Source organism: Canis lupus, chromosome 22 (genome assembly GCF_003254725.2).
Source record: "Canis lupus dingo isolate Sandy chromosome 22, ASM325472v2, whole genome shotgun sequence".
NCBI classification, from domain to species: Eukaryota; Metazoa; Chordata; class Mammalia; order Carnivora; family Canidae; genus Canis; species Canis lupus.
In genome coordinates, this window is record NC_064264.1 from 9,664,128 (window position 1) to 9,682,024 (window position 17,897).

Below are 17,897 nucleotides of genomic sequence, written 5' to 3' on the forward strand. Positions count from 1 at the left end.
ATTGTTTTGCTCTTATATCTTAAGTTTTGTAGAGACTAAATGTTATATACATGTTTGAAACATACTATTTTCTGCTTATTTAATTATGTCTGTGAGAATCCATGTAAAGGTTATCAGGTAGAAAGGATGGTTTTGCATTTTTTAAATCTGATATTCGGTATAAAGTGTTTAAAGTAATCTGCAGTGGTATTGAAATTCTGTAATTATGTTCAGTGTAAGTATTTTATGTTTCATTATATAAATTTATGAACTGTGCTGCTAATTTTGTATTTATTAGTTGTCTGCTTTGGTGAAACTTCCTTCTGGAGAGGATTACAATTTGAAACTGAGACTTCTTCATCCTATAATACCAGAACAGAGCACATTTAAAGTACTTTCGACAAAGGTAAGACAATTTTTAAAGAGTCGTCAGTAGCGAGGGGATCTGGCTGGCTCTGTTTTAAGAGCATAAACTCTTGATCTTGGGGTCATAAGTTCAAACCCCCCATCGGGTATAGAGATTACTTAAAAGTAAATGAGTAAAAGAGTTGTCAGTAGTAATACTTTAAATATATAGAAATATTGGTCAACTAATCACCCATGTGATTATAAGCCTATAGATCCTTTTAAGCACATATCTTCAAATTCAAAGGGACAGGTAAATAAGGACCATAAATTTTGAGTAACCGTTTTCCCCTCCCTATATTTTAGGGCAATGGAATATAAAAATCAATTTAACCTCAATAGTGTTTGTATACTTAGATTGGAATAATATTTATTAAAGAGGTTTTCAAAAAAGATGAAAGCCTCTTTTTAAGATTTGATACCAACAATGTTCTTCTCTTGAACTTGTCTGTTTGTACGTACAAATACTTTGTCACCCTGCCTTCACACAAAAATATGAACTATGAAGAGGAATCTGCTCTTTGTTTTTTAACTAAGCTGAATTTTAGAATACTTTGTTATGATAAAATAATGAATATAATTTAAATTACATTTTGAGTAATTATATAACTTTTAGATTTCTTTATATTTTCAAAAAGAAGTAAAATATGCAATAGAATTAAAATTCATGTAACGTTTTAAATACTGATCAAAAGATGCAGAGAGTATAATTAAGTTGGACAAGTACTCAGTTGAAAAATAAAAAAATCTGACTCTGGCTCTTTGCTTGCCTTATAAATTTAGACTAGTTACAAAATTATTATAGGACTAAATTTCACTCTTTAAAAATGAGAGATACGGACTAAGTGAGCTCTGAAATTTTTCATCCATAAAATTGTATAAAGGTGTATAATGAATTAATGACAACAGATGATATGAGTGGACTTTTTCCATCACTACACCTTCTTTATACACGTCTTACAACATTCTATGTTAGTAACTATTGAGTTTTAGTTCTAAGGATGTGTGAATTTTCCTATCCTAGAATAGATTCAGGATTGGCCCGTGTACGGGAGAATTTCATAACTGGGCCTACAGAAAGAAGACGATACCTGCAGAGCATTTGAGCACAAGTGCAAAGTTAAGAAGTGGTAGTTTTTTGCATCTAGTTAGAAGTGATTTGGCCACTTACTACTGATTTGAAGATTATAAAGTACAGCGCTGTTAAATTATGAGTGGAGAGAAGAAACTGTTGTTTGGATGATAGAAAGTGAGAAAAAGGGATAAAATCTTAAGCCAGATTTTAGTCTTACTGACCCCATCCACATAGTGTAGAATTTGTTTAATAAAAGAAGTGTAAATAATCAACCACAAAACTCTAGCTAGATTTGAGAGGTCAGAAAATTATGAGTTTGGCATTTTTATACATATTTTTATCAACAGGTTGTTAATGCATGTTCTTTTGAAGTAGTTTAAATGGAAACTGATTAATGTGACTAGATTGTAAATGACTTAAAAACGTGTGTGTTAAAAAAAAAAAAAACGTGTGTGTTACTCATCTAATTTATGGACAAATAGAATGTGGTGATAAATGCACAAGTCTTTGTGGCTAGAATTTTGGATGTTAACAAAGCCCTGTTATCTCTCATTCTTTATTCTCCTTTGACTCTTGAGTGCTTGTTGATTCAAATCATTCTGCCCCTCTGCTGTATTCCCAGTTGCTGTTTTGTCCCTTTCTTCTTTAAGTGCTACATAATAACTACTTTACTTTTTTGTATAGTTTATGTAAACATTTTATTTCTCTTGCATTTAGTCTGTGAGGATAAGAAGCATATCATATTTGTGTGTTTATATGCTCCAAAAGAGAATGCTCCAGTTAACTCTACAAACAATGAGTAATTTTTTAGTATAAGTATGTTCCATGGGCACCTACGTAGCTCACTTGGTGTTAAGTGTCTGCCTTCAGCTCAGGTCATGATCCTGGGGTCCTGGGATCAAGCTCCACATTGGGCTCCTTGCTTAGTGGAGAGGCTGTTTCTCCCGCTCCCTGCCCCCACCACATTCTCTTTCTCTCTCAAACAAATAAATCTTAAAAAAAAAAAAGTGTTGCATTTGCTAAATATGTCTAGCCCTGGGCATTGTACAGTTGAAATAATTGTACTTAATTTTATCTTAAAAGGAATGAAAGTTTTGAACCTTTTTTCATACAGCTTAGATTGTTATAATACTGAAAATAAAATATTTTGTGGGTTACTGAGGCTTACTTAGTGATGATGCTAAGAGAAAAAGTAATTTACTCGTCATGTGTATTCATGTCTTGACTCCTTTATGTGAGAAGAGGATGATTCTGCTTAGAAAAGTCTGCTTAAATTAGAGATTCTGTAAAATCTATGCTTTTTAAAGTGGCTATTTATTTGCTCTGAGAATCCATTTTTTTCTTTTCCATATTCAAGGTTGAATAAATGTTGCATATTCATGTATAATCATTAGTTAAGTGTTATTAATTTAAGTGAAATATAATGTGCAATGAAAATAAAAGATGTAGGACTCTTAATGAAATAGCATATCTTAATCAAATATTTCACAATGTCATATATATGTTTTTCCAAGTCAGAATTCATATTTTTTTCAGTACCTCTGATAGTTATTTCTACCTTTTTATTGAATACCAGCTTTAATATCTGCCTCTTACTTCATTTTTTTTAAAGATTTTATTCATGAGAGACACAGAGAGAGAGGCAGAGACACAGGCAGAGGGAGAAGCAGGCTTCACCAGGGTGCCTGACGTGGGACTGGATCCTGGGTCTCCAGGATCAGGCCCTGGGCTGAAGGCGGCGCTAAACTGCTGAGCCACCCGGGCTGCCCTTAATTCATTTTCTTTTTTTCTTTTTTTTTTTTTTTTAATTTTTTTTTTAATTTATTTATGATAGTCACACATTGAGAGAGAGAGAGAGGCGGAGACACAGGCAGAGAGAGAAGCAGGCGCCATGCACCGGGAGCCCGATGTGGGATTCGATCCCGGGTCTCCAGGATCGCGCCCTGGGCCAAAGGCAGGCGCTAAACTGCTGCGCCACCCAGGGATCCCTAATTCATTTTCTTTATTAAGAAACTGTAGTGTTTCTTTTGTTCTGTCTTGTTAATTTCATGACACTATACTCACAATCCCAGGATTATAACTTCAGTGATGGCGATGCTATGAAATAATTCATTTTAAAGAATATTTACTCCTCAAAAATTAGAATTTTCAAAATCCTTTGGAGTAAATTCACCCTTGTAGAAATGGTCTTCGGGGCATCTGGCTGGATCAGTTGGTGGATTGTGTGACTCTCAGTCTCAGGATTGTGGGTTCAAGTCCCACATGGGTGTAGAAATTATTTAAAAATAAAATAAAAAAAGAAATGATCTTCTATTCCTAGTTTTAGTCAAAGTAATTTTTTTTGTATTATATCTATATAAAACACAAAGGCTTTTAACTGGAATTGTGGGAAGTAAAATGTGTGTCTTTTCTTGGAGACAATAGCTCCCTTCTCCCCTCTTAACTAAATAAAATTTGAGAAGTTTTAGAGTGAATTCCTTTTCTTAATATTCATAGAAAAATCCTGATTATGATGATGTGATAGAGTTGGGGAATCTGGGCAGGATACTACTGCTTTTTTAAACAGATGTAGGGGTTTTGGGATTGCTTTGTATCTTTTTTTTTTTTTTTTTTTTTTTTGATTTTCTTTATTTTAGAGGGAACACATGTGAGCAGGGGGGAGAGGCCTGGAGGGAGGGAGAAAGAATCCCTAGTGGACTCCACACTAAGTGCAGAGCCTAACTCAGGGCTCAGTTGTGTGAACCTGAGATCATGATCGAAGCTGAAAATCAGGAGTCAGATGCTTAACTGATTGAGCCACTCTGGTGCCCCATGTTTTATGTCTTCTTGATACAGTGGTGAAGGTAATAGGCTTTTTTTTTTTGATAAGTAATTAGTTCCCAATAATCTACAAATTGTTTTTGAAGTATATTCTTGCTACCTTCTCTACTAATGCATATTTATATATTTTCAAAAGAAAAGGATTTTACTGTAAATACAATGTCTATGGCTGTCTTTTTATTTTAGTTTTTAAAGATTTTGTTTATTTGATACAGAGCAAGCATCCCTGCACAAGCAGGAGGAGTGGCAGAGAGAGAAGCAGGCTTCTGAGCAGAGAGCCCAATGCAGGGCTCGATCCCAGGACGCTGGGATCCCAGCAGTTAGCTGACTGAGCCTCCCAGGCACCCTTATAGCTTTCTTTTTAAATTTAGCTGTACGTTTTGGATAATCTTTTTTTTAAGATTTTACTTATTTATTTATCAGAGACAGAGAGAGAGAATGGCAGAGACATAGGCAGAGGGAGAAGCAGGCTCTCCGCAGGAGCCCAGTGTGGGACTCGATCCGAACCCCAGGATTACGCCCTGAGTCAAAGGCAGATGCCCAACCACTGAGCCATCCAGGTGGCCCACATTTTGGATAATTTGTTTCATGCCGTTAAGTATTCTACAACAAATATTTCACTGTCTGCATTTTATTTAGCCAGACCCATACTGTTTGACCTGTGCAGAATTGTAGTAGGTAACTGTTTTGACTGCTGTATATTAGCCCATGTAATCCTCACAAATACTGCCTGATGTGTAGGTATTTTTATCATCTATTTACAGGTATAAACTGAACCCAGAGATGTTAAATAATTTGTCCAGATTTTTTAGCTAATTATAATGATGAAGATAATGGTAATTGCAGTCAGTTATTTGCCAGACACAGTGCTCTGTTCTTTTCATAGATGGTTTCATTTAACTCTTGTAAGTGTATGTGCTACTGAAGCGAGCACTCGTTTAACCCTCATAAGAACCCTAAATGAAGTAGAACCTATTAATCACTTTTTACGGGAGAAATAGAGGCTCAGTGAGATTAGTTACTTGTTCGTGGTCATATTTCCAATAAGTAGCACCTATTTATGACTCTTCACTGAAATTACACAATTGATAGTTTTTGTCTTGTTTTCAACCTCTGCTTATTTCTCAGGAAATAAGTAAAACATCTGGCAGTAAAATACTTCCAGCAAGTTGCATATCTTATCTGTCTCATCTATAAAATATGGATGGTAATCTCCTTTTTTTTAATAGAATTGTTCTATTAAGTGAGGTGATGTACATGATGCATGCAAGGTATATAATAGTGCTCAATAAATATTACTGCTATTATTATTTTATCCTGGTTACTTAGATTTTTATTCTGGTTATAAATCCAATGAATGAATATCATAGAAAATTTGGAAAAATACAAAAGAGCTGAGAAAATAATCATTCATTCTCACTACTAATGACATATGGCCTAGTTCCAGGAAGCTAGACTGTTTTCCTATATATTGAGATCTTTCACTACAGGTGATACATACTGCAATTTTTTGTTTATGGGAATATCTCTTCTCATTACTTTCTTTAAGAAGAAGAGAGTCTGGGACACCTAGGTGGCTGAGTGGTTGAGTGCCTTCAGCTCAGGGTGTGATCTTAGAGTTCTGGGATTGAGTCCAACATTGGGCTCCCTGCTGAAAGCCTACATCTCTCTCTGTGTCTCTGTCTCTTTCTCTGTGTCTCTAATGAATAAATAAGTAAAATCTTAAAAAAAAAAGAGAGAGAACAGTGTTTGTATTCTTATATGTATTATCACAGTGCCTGGTCCAGAGTAGGCTCTCAGTAAATATTTGAATTGTGATATTAGAATTTGGGTGAGTTTTCAGCTTTTTCTCATTAATTACTGTCTTCTGCATTTTAAAAAATGACTAAAATGATTTGAGCATAAAAATAAAAATGGTGGATGTGCAGTATGGCTTTAGGAAGACCGAGTTTACTCTTTTCAGATGAAGCAGTTAGATACAGCCATTAAGTGTGCAAAGAGCTGAGTAAGAGAACATTGGGAAAATTACATCCTAAAGGTCAGAAACAATTACTTAATGACTATAGCCTTGAAAGAGATGGTTGTCAAAACTTTGCCAGAAGAAAAAGAAGTTTAGCAGTAAACTGCCACAGCTCTCTAGTCTCTGAGAAAGATGAATTCACTGTCAATCTGGCAATAAGTGGGAGCTTAACCCCTCTCCTAAGAATGTGGTGTCTGGATGCCATTGTCCCTTTTGGAGTAATGGCTTCCTTTTAAATCTGAAGTTTGAAGTATATATTAAATATAAAAAGTATTTGTGTAAAGAATTTAGAGGTGGATGGTAGTATGCAAAACATTGAACAATAATAATCTGGAAGAGCAGGGATTCTTACTAGTAATCTGTGTACTGCTTTGGGATATTATTGAAAGCCTTCCTCGTGCATATGAGTGGAACATTCAAACCAAAGTTTTAAGTTAACTTTTAAATGAGTTTTGAGTTAAATGCAAATAGAAAAGCTTATTAATTGTTGGAATAAAAATATCTGAAATTGGGCTTGTAACTTTAGAGGTACCTGCCAAAGTCATGAAAACTTAAAACCTCATTTTTAAAAGCATATATAAGCACTGAAAGTGAAATAGGTGTAAAAAGAAAGTCACAGGAAATTAGTTCCCCCACTTTTATTTTTTTTAAAAAGCTAATTAAGTGTGGTTTATTATGTGCAGCTATTTTAATGAATGGATTAAATATAATTTTAAGTTCAGGTCAACTTGTCTCACTTGATTCAGGGTTTTTACTAAGCTTTGACTTTGGCCTTACAAAGGCTTCTTTGTTCGTGCTGCACAATTACTCAGGTTATAGTGGCTTTGAGGAGATGTGAATGTTAGTGTCTGCTGCTCTTTAGGTGAAACAAGGAACTTTTTATAGACATTGTAAGTATAGGAACATGAGGTATGAATATAGGGTGCCCTGAAGCAGAGGTTAGTTAAGGATAGTGTTGATGTACACACTGCTTGCCAAGTCTTCATTTCCAGATGAGTTGAAAAAGGAGCAAGATGCAGTTTTAAATTTTAGGGTGATAATATCCCTTTTCAGTAACTGCTTGCTGTGTCATTGCCAGCTATTAGATTTTTGCCCTTTTGACAAATATTCCAGCAGTGACAAGTTCAAATTACTGAATTACTATCACTTAATACTATGTATGAGAAAATATTGGTAGTATTTTATTTTATAAAAATTAGTCATCATTTTAGAGAATTCTTTTATTTAGAATTTAAACACAAATTACGTTAAAAATACTGTACTTTTGGCCTCTTTCCCAGTGACATTTGTTTCATGGTGTTTTTCATTATGAAAACAGTTTCTTGTTACATTTCTGTGCTAAAGAAAATACATATACTCAGAGATCACACCCCTTCTATACCATCACTTCATGTCTGGTTAAAAGTATTGGCAGATTTCTCTGTTAGTCTTTTGTTAAGGTATTTTAAAATGCAAATTTTAAGGATTCTATCACTAAATGCAAGTGGTAGATTACCAGTAATTGCTAGTTGGAGTGATTTATCTGATTTAAAGGAGTCTCAAAGAACCAGCGTGAATAGGCTTGTCTTTTAGTTACATTTGTCTTTTGATTTTTTTTTTCCTATTTACAAAAGTAAATCCTTTTCTTAGAAAAAAAATAGAATATTCTATTAAAAAAAAAAAAAGAATATTCTATTTTGAGGGGCACCTGGGTGGCTGAGTTGGTTGAGCATTTCAACTTTGATTTCAGCTCACACTCTGTGCTGGGTGTGGAGCCTGCTTGGGATTTTCTCTCTGCATCTTCCGAAGCCCCTCCCTCCGCTCACACTTCTTCTGTCTCTAAATAAGATCTTTTAAAAAAAAATTCTATTTTGGCTCTTCAACTGTTGCATAATAATTATGTTTAGTAAACTGTAAGTGCTAGAGCACCTGGGTGGCTCAGTTAAGCATCTGCCTTCGGCTCAGGCCATGATCTCGGGGTCTTGGGATTGTAACCCCGAGTCAGGCTTCATGATCAGTGAGGAGTCTGCTTCTCTCTCTTTCTCTGCCTCTGTCCCCCACTTGTGCACGTGCACGCTCTCTCTCAAATAAAATCTTAAAAAAAAAAAAAAAACTATAAATGCTGATTTTGCTAGGCTAAAAATGGGAGAGTATTATTTGAATAAGGAAAACTAAAGGTAGATGAAGGTGCTCTGTGAGTGTTAGAGTTAAGGGTAGACTCTAGGGGACCAGCCTTGATTAGAGAGTTGAAGATGCTCTTAATATTTCATTTTAATAAGTGAAGCTAGTTTAGCATTCAGAAGCTCTTCATAGTTTGCCTTACACCTTTTTAATCTGTATTTTTTACTGTTCTAACATAAATCCTAGACGACTTGAGACAAATTGGTCTTGTCTGTCTGTACTCCCTGATGTACTGTGTCCTTTGAAACCTTAGGGCTCCAGTTTTAGGCTGTTCATACTGAGGCTGAAGACCTCTCCCTTCCACCGTTGCAAATGCTTCTGCCCCTCAAAGCTCTTCAAGGTGTGCTGAAACTTTTTCTTTTCACACCTAGATGTGATCTCTGCTAAACTTTTAGAACATTTATTTGACTCTTGATCAACTTTCTTCTAGTATTTCACCTACTTCCAGATGGTCAAGAACATGTTTCTTTAATATTTAAAAAAATCCACCACATCCCTGATGATTACAACTTGCTCATACTGGGTATTTAATAATTATAGAGTGAATAATTATAAAAATTTTAGCATTTGTTGTATTATTTTTACACAATGATACAAATCTGTCCACTCTCAAATAGGTTAATACACATGCAAATGTAGTAATTCTTCTATATATTTTTTTGATATTTTAAAATTTATTTTAGAGAGTGTGAGCAGGGGGAGGGGCAGAGAGAGAGGGAGAGAAACAAAGAGAAGCAGACTCCCTGTTGAGTGCAGAGCCTGGCTAGGGGCTTGATCTCAACAACCAGAGCTGAGATGAAGAGTCAGAGGCCTAACCCACTGAGCCACACAGGCATCCCTGAAGTAATTCCTTTACATCAGGGTTTCTCAGTAGGGGGCACTGTTGACATTTTGGGCTGGAAAATTCTTTTTTGTGGAAAATTCTTTTTATGTTATTGGATGTTTAGTAGTATCCTTAACTCCCTCCCAGGTGTGATGAGCAACGATATCCATAAACATTGCCAAATCACCCCTGGTTGAGAACAGTGTACTGGAAGAAAAAAGCATATGGATTTCAAGACTTTTACCTATAGCTTATAGTATGTATATGTTGTTTTTGAAGGGTGGCTTTTAAGTAGGAACAACATGTTTCAAAGTTCTTCGCATTTAACCTTATGTATAATTTAAAGTTATCTCAAGGGCACTATTAATTTTTATAAAATTTTATGACTTAAGGAAATTGCATTTGTTTTTACTGTTCTGTATATTTTACATTGAATAATAAATTTTATTTGGTGTTTCCTCCAGATTGAAATTAAAATGAAAAAGACAGAGGCTGTGAGATGGGAAAAGCTAGAGGGGCAAGGAGATGTGCCTAAACCAAAACAGTTCATAGCAGGTTTGTTTTCTGGCCTTGATGAGCTTTAAATTCGCAATGTTTTATATAGTTGAAGTTAAATAGTAATGAGCATTCTTTCTACTTTCATTATTTATGTTCCCCAGAAAAGGTACATTGAGTGCAATAAGATTGCTCTGTAATGAATACAAATTAGCCTTTCATGTGAAGATTCTAACTTCTTAAACTCAGAATACAAATGAATGGAAGCAGAAACTCTGAGGGGGTTGGGATTATATTGTTTTACCTCCTCAGTGTATGACATTAGTTGGGGGTTGTTTTTGTGTGTTGCCCTTGCCTATTGTTTCTGAGTTGTAAATGAATTAGAGGTTTATTCTGCTGAAATATTTTCCTCTTCTCTCTCCCTTTTATTTATTCCTTTCTGTTCTATTGATATTGTCAGGTCATTTCCTAGTATTTTGGGGCTTCTAACCCATTTCACTATATTGCTGAAATATCTAACCCATTTTGTTATATTGCTCTTAAAGAGTAAAATACTTAATCTATTTCTATATTACTCTTAAAGAAGTGCTTACAAACAGGTCGTGAAAACCTAAGAAAAGCCTCAGAGAAGAGTGGAAAGCTAGGGTTGGCTGTTTTTATCATGTAAGGAACAGACTACTTTATGTTCAGTTTTAAGCATATGCAATAGACAGGTGTTTTTCTAATGGGATAATTAACCTGTTAGATACTCCTAGAACTACACCTAAGAGTGTATTTTATAGCAGTGACCTCATTGATGAAGGAGAGAAATTTCTTTTTGGTTAAATATTCGGATTTGATCACTAAAATGAGTTAACATTGTATTTCAGCTACTTTTAGATTTTTCACTACTTTTTGTAACAGAAAACAGATTTCCTTGTGGCATCTTATAGAAAACACTGAGTTAGCCAACAAACTATTCATTTTATTTTTATTTTGAAATAATTTTAGGTGCCCCAGAAGTTACAGAAATAATACAGGTTCTCATATACCTTTCACCTAGCTTCCCTGCATAATAACATCACAACTAGTGTAGTATAATTAGCAAAACGAAGAAATTGACATCAACAGATAATTTTTAAGGGTTGAAATATTTAAAATTGGTATTTAAGCTCCTAAGCTTCCGCTTCGCAGTTTATTTGAAAGACATAGGAAAGACGTTACGTGCTTCTTTTGGGTCTGACTCCCAGAGATTTGGGGGCTGAGGTTTATCTATAGCTTAAAGCAATTTTTTAAAGAAACTCTTTAAATGTAGTATCTCACTGAATACTAACAGCAGCTCTCTAGAATAGGCAGCCCTATTTTACAGTTTCTATAAGTAAGCAACTTGCTTAGGATCACCCAGCAGTTTTTATGGTCTTAAGCCTAACCCTCGTCTTCGGGGTCTGGATCTGGTTCTTACCTAAACTTTGTATGTGATATTGGTTGTTGCTACATCTTCTGACAATGGGGGAAAAGATTATCTGTTGACAGGAGTATTTTGCAGTTATTTGCTTTTATAATGCATGAACAAAGAAGTTAGGTTACCCATCCATCCCTCAGTAGTTTTTCCACCATCTTTGGGTGTTATAGTTTTTCTGAGATTAAATATAAAGATTTCTTTAGTGTTACTGAGCAGAGTTTTTCTAAACTCAGTGCCTTAGATATTTCAGATGCTATTCCTCCTGTTCTGTTATATTTTTGTATGGAATTACTTTGCTTGTCAGATTGCTCTGTCCTGCAAGCTAGAAACTTGCAGATAAGGGTAAGTTGCTTAACCTGTCTGGGCCAGTTTTCTTATCTGTAAATTGGAGGTTAGAACCTGTGTTCTCATTCTTCTGGGGAGTCAGCATAAGGATTAATTAAACCAATGTTTTTTAGGCTCAATTTACCATGACACACATTTTTTTTTTTTCTTTGGTTACTAGTGAAAATGCACGTAAATGATAAGAGCAGGGATTCCTGGTAGAGGAAGGATAGATCGGAAAACTATGCTTACTCTTAAAAAAAACTGTAGGGTGCTGTTTGGTTTTGTTTTGCTGGGGGAGATAGGCAAGGAGAAAGTTGGTTTACAGGTGAAGAGAAGGGATGGAACAACAATGAACAGTTAATAGTTTCTTATTTCTGAAATGTTTTGAGGAAAGGGATATAGAGAGGCAGTAATGGAAGGAAGGACATTTAATTTGTCCTGATGTATTCATAGGAAAACTTTGAATCAGGTGTTATTTAAAGTTGTATAGCTACATTGTCCAGTATAGTTGCCACATAGACCTACTGAGCCTTTGAAAATGACTAGTCTGGATTGAGTTGTGCTAGCAGTATAAAATACCAGATTTTGAAAACTGTATGAAGGAAAGAACATAAAATGTCTTCATGTATTTATATGGATTCATGTTGAAGTGATATTGTTTTGAATATATTAGGTTAAATAAAATATATTATTAAAATGCATTTCGCCTGATTCTTTTTAGTAACATGGCTATTAGAAAATTTTAAATTATGTACATGGTTCACATTTGTGTCCTGCATTGTTTCCATTGGAGAGTGAATAGAACTGCTCTACAGCTACTACATAGATTATTTTAATTATTTGGATTCCATGATCTTGATTCCTTTAGTCTTTAAGGTAGCCTTGGCGGTGCCCTGAGCCCCTAGGCCAGTCATTAGTCTCTCTGGCTGCAAGTAGGCTTCATTTACCCCAGTGTGCCCTACAAGTACACTTATTTTCTATGTGTGTGTGAGTGGGCATTGGACTCTAGATGATCACATGGTGTATTTTTCAACATTCAAGAATTCCTTATTATCTCCTATTGAGGCAGTCTAATATTTAATTTGGGGAGAGGATGGAGTTTTAACTGTCTAATGGCATGGATAATTACTTACATTTTCAGTTTATTTCTACTCTGAAAGATAGAGAAGCACCTCAAAAGAAGCCACATTTTTAATACTTGTTAAAATCTTGTTTATAAGAGAAATTTCTTAATGGAGCATCATTTAAAAAAAAAGCACCGTTTTTAGAATTGTTTGTACTATCTTTGCTATTTTCTGTAAATATAAAAGTTCCAGTATACTTCTTGTTCAGTCCCCTCATTAGCACAAAGAATGTTTTTAATCTAATTTTGCATAATGTACCAAAAATGTACCCTTTATTAGATTATTTTGTTCAAAAAAATTCCCAGATTTTATATTATGCTGATTGAATTTTTAGAAGTGTAGATCTGATTATTGATGTATATATCACAAAGACATTTATTATAAATATGAAATTCAGTGACCTAAACTATTTGCTGAGATGTTCTGTATATCATGGTCACAAAGTTTACATATTCTTGACATAATCATCACATGTTGATTAATCACTTCTTTTTTACTCCACAGATGTAAAGAACTTATATCCATCGTCATCTCATTATACAAGAAATTGGGATAAATTGGTTGGTGAGATCAAAGAAGAAGAAAAAAATGAGAAGTTGGAGGGAGATGCAGCTTTAAACAAATTATTTCAGCAGATCTATTCAGATGGTTCTGATGAAGTGAAACGTGCCATGAACAAATCATTTGTAAGAACATAAACTTGAAAAAAATATTGTGGTAGCAAATTTCAGAAATTTTAAAAGAAAGATTAAGTAGTCAATTTGAAACCAAATTGCATATACTGTAGTTGGGAGGCTTTTTTTGAATAGGCTTCATCTGAACATTTCTTCCTGCTCTAAACTTAGAGTAATTATTGAGGAAGTTGGAAACTTGTGGGGGAGTTGAGAAGCAAGCTATTGCTTGCTTTATTTTTTCCAAATAAATATTTTTTAGTCATTGAGTTAGAACTTGGAAGGCTTAAGAAATACTCTGATTACTTTAGTCGGCTTTATCACAATGGCTGAAGGAGCTTCCATTAAACCATAGATAGCCTCAGTGTCAGAAAAGAAGAATATAGTTAGGAAACTGACAGAACAGTGTTTGGAAAGTAGAAATTGCACATTAATTACTCGTTGGTTTGTTAATAATTTTGTTTGTTGATTAAGGGAATAAGGCTTTGTGCTAGGACAAACGTAAATACCACCTGAATTAGGCCTCAAGGTCTGAGATTTTAATGGCAAGATATCACTGTAGAACTAGGTTATTTTGCTTTAGTTGTAATCATCTTTTATCAGTAGCTTTGGAAATGTCACTCTCTTCTTTTAAGGCATTTATATTCAAATTAGTATTTAGTTAGTGTCTTTGAGGCTCATAGTCCACATAAGTTACCATGTCATAACTGCCCATGATTGAGCTTTTCACTTTTGACTTAAAATTTTTTTTTTAATTAAATTTTTTATTTTGAGATTTACATGCAGTAGTAAGAAATAATGCAGAGAGATCCCTAGTATCCTTTACACAGTTTCCCTTAGTGGAATTATCTTGCAGAATTACAGTGTCACAACCATGATCTTGACATAAGATAATGGAACATTTCCACTGCCACAGGGGACTCCCCTTGTAGTGATACCCACTTCCTCCCACTCCATCCCTCCTTAACTCTTGGAACCACGAATCTGGCAAGTCTTTGTTAGATACATAGTTCGCACATACTTTCTCTCAGTCTGTAGTTTGCATTTTCTTAACGGTCTTTTGCAGAGGTGTAAAGTATTTAATTTTGATGATGTCTTATTTATCAGTTTTTCCTTTTATGGATCATGCTTTTAGTAATAAGTGTAAGAAGTCTTCTTAGTTTTAGATCTGAAAGATTTTCTCCTTTGATTTTTCTTTCAATAGAAGTTTTATGGTTTTACATATTACATTAAAGTCCATGATCCATTTTGAGTTAATTTTTCTATAAAGTTTAGATATAGGTTGGTTTTTTGCGTGTTTTGTTTTTGGCCTGTGCATGTTCTTTTGCTCCAGAACCATTTGCTGAAAAATTGTCTATGTTCCATTCAGTTGTTCTTGCATTTCTCAAAAATCACTTGAGCATATTTGTCTCAGTCTATTTCTGGGTTTTTTGTTTCATAAATCTATATGTTTGTTCCTCTGTTAATACTACAGTCTTGATTATTTTAGCTGTGTAAGTTTTGAATTCAGGAAGAAGAGTCATTCCTTTTACTTTGTTCATTTTTAAAATTGTTTTAGGTATTCTAGTTCTTTTTTTTTTTTTTTTTTTAGGTATTCTAGTTCCTTTGCCTTTCTACATAAACTTCAGAATATTTTGTCTATATGTCTCAAAATATTCTGTTAGGAATTGCACTGAACTGTATATCAATTTGGAGAGATTGGCATTTTTACTGTGTTGAATCTGCCAGTTCATTTATTTAGATCTTTGATTTCTTTCATGAGCATTATGCAGTTTTCCACATTTAAATCCTAAACATGTTTTGCAGGATATACCTAAGTATTCTTTTTTTTGAGTGATTCTAAGTTGTATTGTATATTTAACTTTGTGGTGTCCATGTGCTAGTATTTAGAAATACTGTTGGTTTTTTTGTTTATTTTATATTCTGTGACCTTGCTAATAAAGTCACTTACTCTAGGAAAGTTTTTGGTAAATTAATATGTGATTTTCTATGTAGACAGTCATATCTTCAAATAGGGACCTTTAATTTCTCATATTTCTGATTTTTATCTCCTTTTCTTGCTGTATTGCAGTGGCTAGAACTTCCAGTACTATGTTGATTAAGAGTGGTGAGAGTGGACATTTCAGGGAAAACCAAGTCTATCATCATTAAGTAAAGTGTTACTGTACGTTTTTTGCAGATGCTATCAGGTTGAAGTTCTGCTCTACCCCTTGTGTGAGATTTTTATCATGAAGGGTTAACTTTTCAGAAGGTAGCTCTTAGGCTTACCACTATACCACCAACGCTGCACAGCTAGCTGTTTACTGTTTGAATTTGAATGTTTTTCCTGCATGGATCAAAGTGATGGTGATTTTTCTTCTTTAACCTGTAACAGTGATGATTTTATATGATGACACGGTATTTCTACTAGAACCACCAGCCTTGCATCCTTGGGATAAGCCTCACTTGGCCATAGAATATATAATTCCTTTTATATATTACTCAATTCTATTTTCAGATACTGGAAGGATTTTTGTGTCTATATTCTTCATGATGGATATTGGTCTGTAATTTTTTTTTGTGCTATCTTTGGTTTTGGTATCTGTAATACTAAATTCATAAAATGAATTGGGAAGTGCTCTATATTCTCTTTTGAAAGAGATTGTGTAGAATTTGTGTTAATTTTTCTTTAAATATTCTTTAAACTAGTGAAAATCATGTGGTCCTGGATATTTTTTGGGGGAGGAGCAAGATTTTAAATTACAAACCTAATTATTTTAATAGCTGATAGGACTGGTCAGATTATCTATTTTATATTGAGTAATTTGTGGCAGTTGGTGTTTTTGAGCATCTTATTCTATTTAGTTTGTCTAAGTTGTCAGTGTTGGTAGTATTTTCTTACTGTTTTTGTTTTGATATTTACAGGGTCCGTAATAATTTTCCATTTCATTCCTATGGTGATAATTTCTTGTCTTTATTCATGATACAGAGGTTTGTCAGTGTTAACTGACATTTATTTTTTTTTTTCGAAAAATTAGCTGTTTGTTGACTTGATATATTTTTTCAATTTTTTATTATAAATTTCATTCATATCTGTTACTTGTTCTGTCTGCTTGCTTTGGGTTTATTTTGCTGTTTTTTTTAGGTTGCTCAGATGTGAATTAGATTTTTGATTTGACTTTCTGTTTTCTATTGTGTGTGTTTATGCTGTAAATTTCCCTCTTAGCAGGGATTTAACTGTCTCTCACAAATTCTAATATTATATTTTCATTCGTTTAATATGTATTTTGATTTCAGTTGAAACTTCATCACATGGATTGTTCAGAAGTATGTTGTTCAGCTTCCAAACGTTTGGAGATTTTCCTGTTACCTTGTTATTATTGGTTTCTAATTTTATTCCATTGTGATTTGAGACTGTACCATGTGATCTACATTCTTTTTTTTTTATAGCCCAGCTTTTGGTCTATCTCAAGTTTATTTTTAGATTGAAAAGAAAGTGTATTCTGTTGCTGGAAGGAGTTTTCTATAAATGTCAGTTAGATCTTGTTGATATTCTTGTTGAATTCATCTGTATCCTTGCTGATATTGTCTTATTGTTCTGTCAATTTTTCCTTCACATATTTTGCAGCTCTGTTAAGTGCATATGCATTTAGGATTGCTGTATATTCATGGTGGATTGGCCTTTTTATCATACATATATGTTATTCTCAAGCTCTGGCAATTTTCTTTGATATTAATATAGCCAAGCCTTCATCTTTTGATTAATCTTTGCATGACATCTCTTGTTCCACTCTTTTATTTCCATCCTGTCTGTATCATATTTAAATAGATTTTTACTGTTTTAAGGTGAGTTTCTTGGGGACAGCATATAGTTGGGTTATGTTTTTAAATCTCTTCTGCCGATCTCTGTCTTTTAATTGATGTATCCAGATCATTTACATTGAATGAAATTATTGATATATTAGGACTTTAAGTCTACGTTTTGTTTTATTCTGTGTTTGTTTTTCCTGCCTTCTTGTGAGTGCATCTAAATATTTTTTAGTTCCATTTTTATTTTTAATATTTTTAGTGTTTCTTCTTTGTATAGCATTTTTAGTGGTTGCTCTATATACTAGCTATATTTATTATACCTGTTTTTCAGGTTCACTGATTCTTTTTTATATCCCTTCTGTTTAGATTATCCATTTACCTTTTCATGTCAATTGTACTTTTTAATTCTAAAACATTTGATGGCTCTTTATATCTTTTTTTCTCTGCTGAATTTTTTTTTTTTTTCATTTGGTTCAAGCCAGTTCATGATTTCTAGTTAAAGCATTTTTACTATGACTACTTTAAAATCTTTATCAGATAATTTTAACATTTCTCTCATCTCATCATCTATTGATTGTCTTCTTTTTTAAAAAATTGAAATGGAAATTCTCCTGGTTCTTGATGTTTCAGCAACAAGTGATTTTCAGTTGAAACCTGGATGTTTTCATGTTCTGCTGTGAGACTGGATCTTATTTAAACCCTCCATCCACCTTATTTGGCTTTCTCTGCCAGCCACTCTGGCAAAGGAAGGGAAGGCACTGCCTCATT

The 17,897-nt window shown here is 33.8% G+C and overlaps 1 protein-coding gene across 2 annotated transcripts in view; it reads left to right on the top strand.

The window, feature by feature from the left end:
- SUGT1 (SGT1 homolog, MIS12 kinetochore complex assembly cochaperone) overlaps positions 1-17,897 on the top strand; it is a 61,273-nt gene that overhangs the window by 19,482 nt on the left and 23,894 nt on the right. For both annotated transcript variants that reach the window (XM_025478139.3, XM_035704352.2), the window contains 3 exons: positions 278-385; positions 9,747-9,837; positions 13,174-13,355. In XM_025478139.3, coding sequence (XP_025333924.1) covers positions 278-385; positions 9,747-9,837; positions 13,174-13,355 — 381 coding nt within the window. The remainder of the gene's footprint in view (positions 1-277; positions 386-9,746; positions 9,838-13,173; positions 13,356-17,897) is intronic.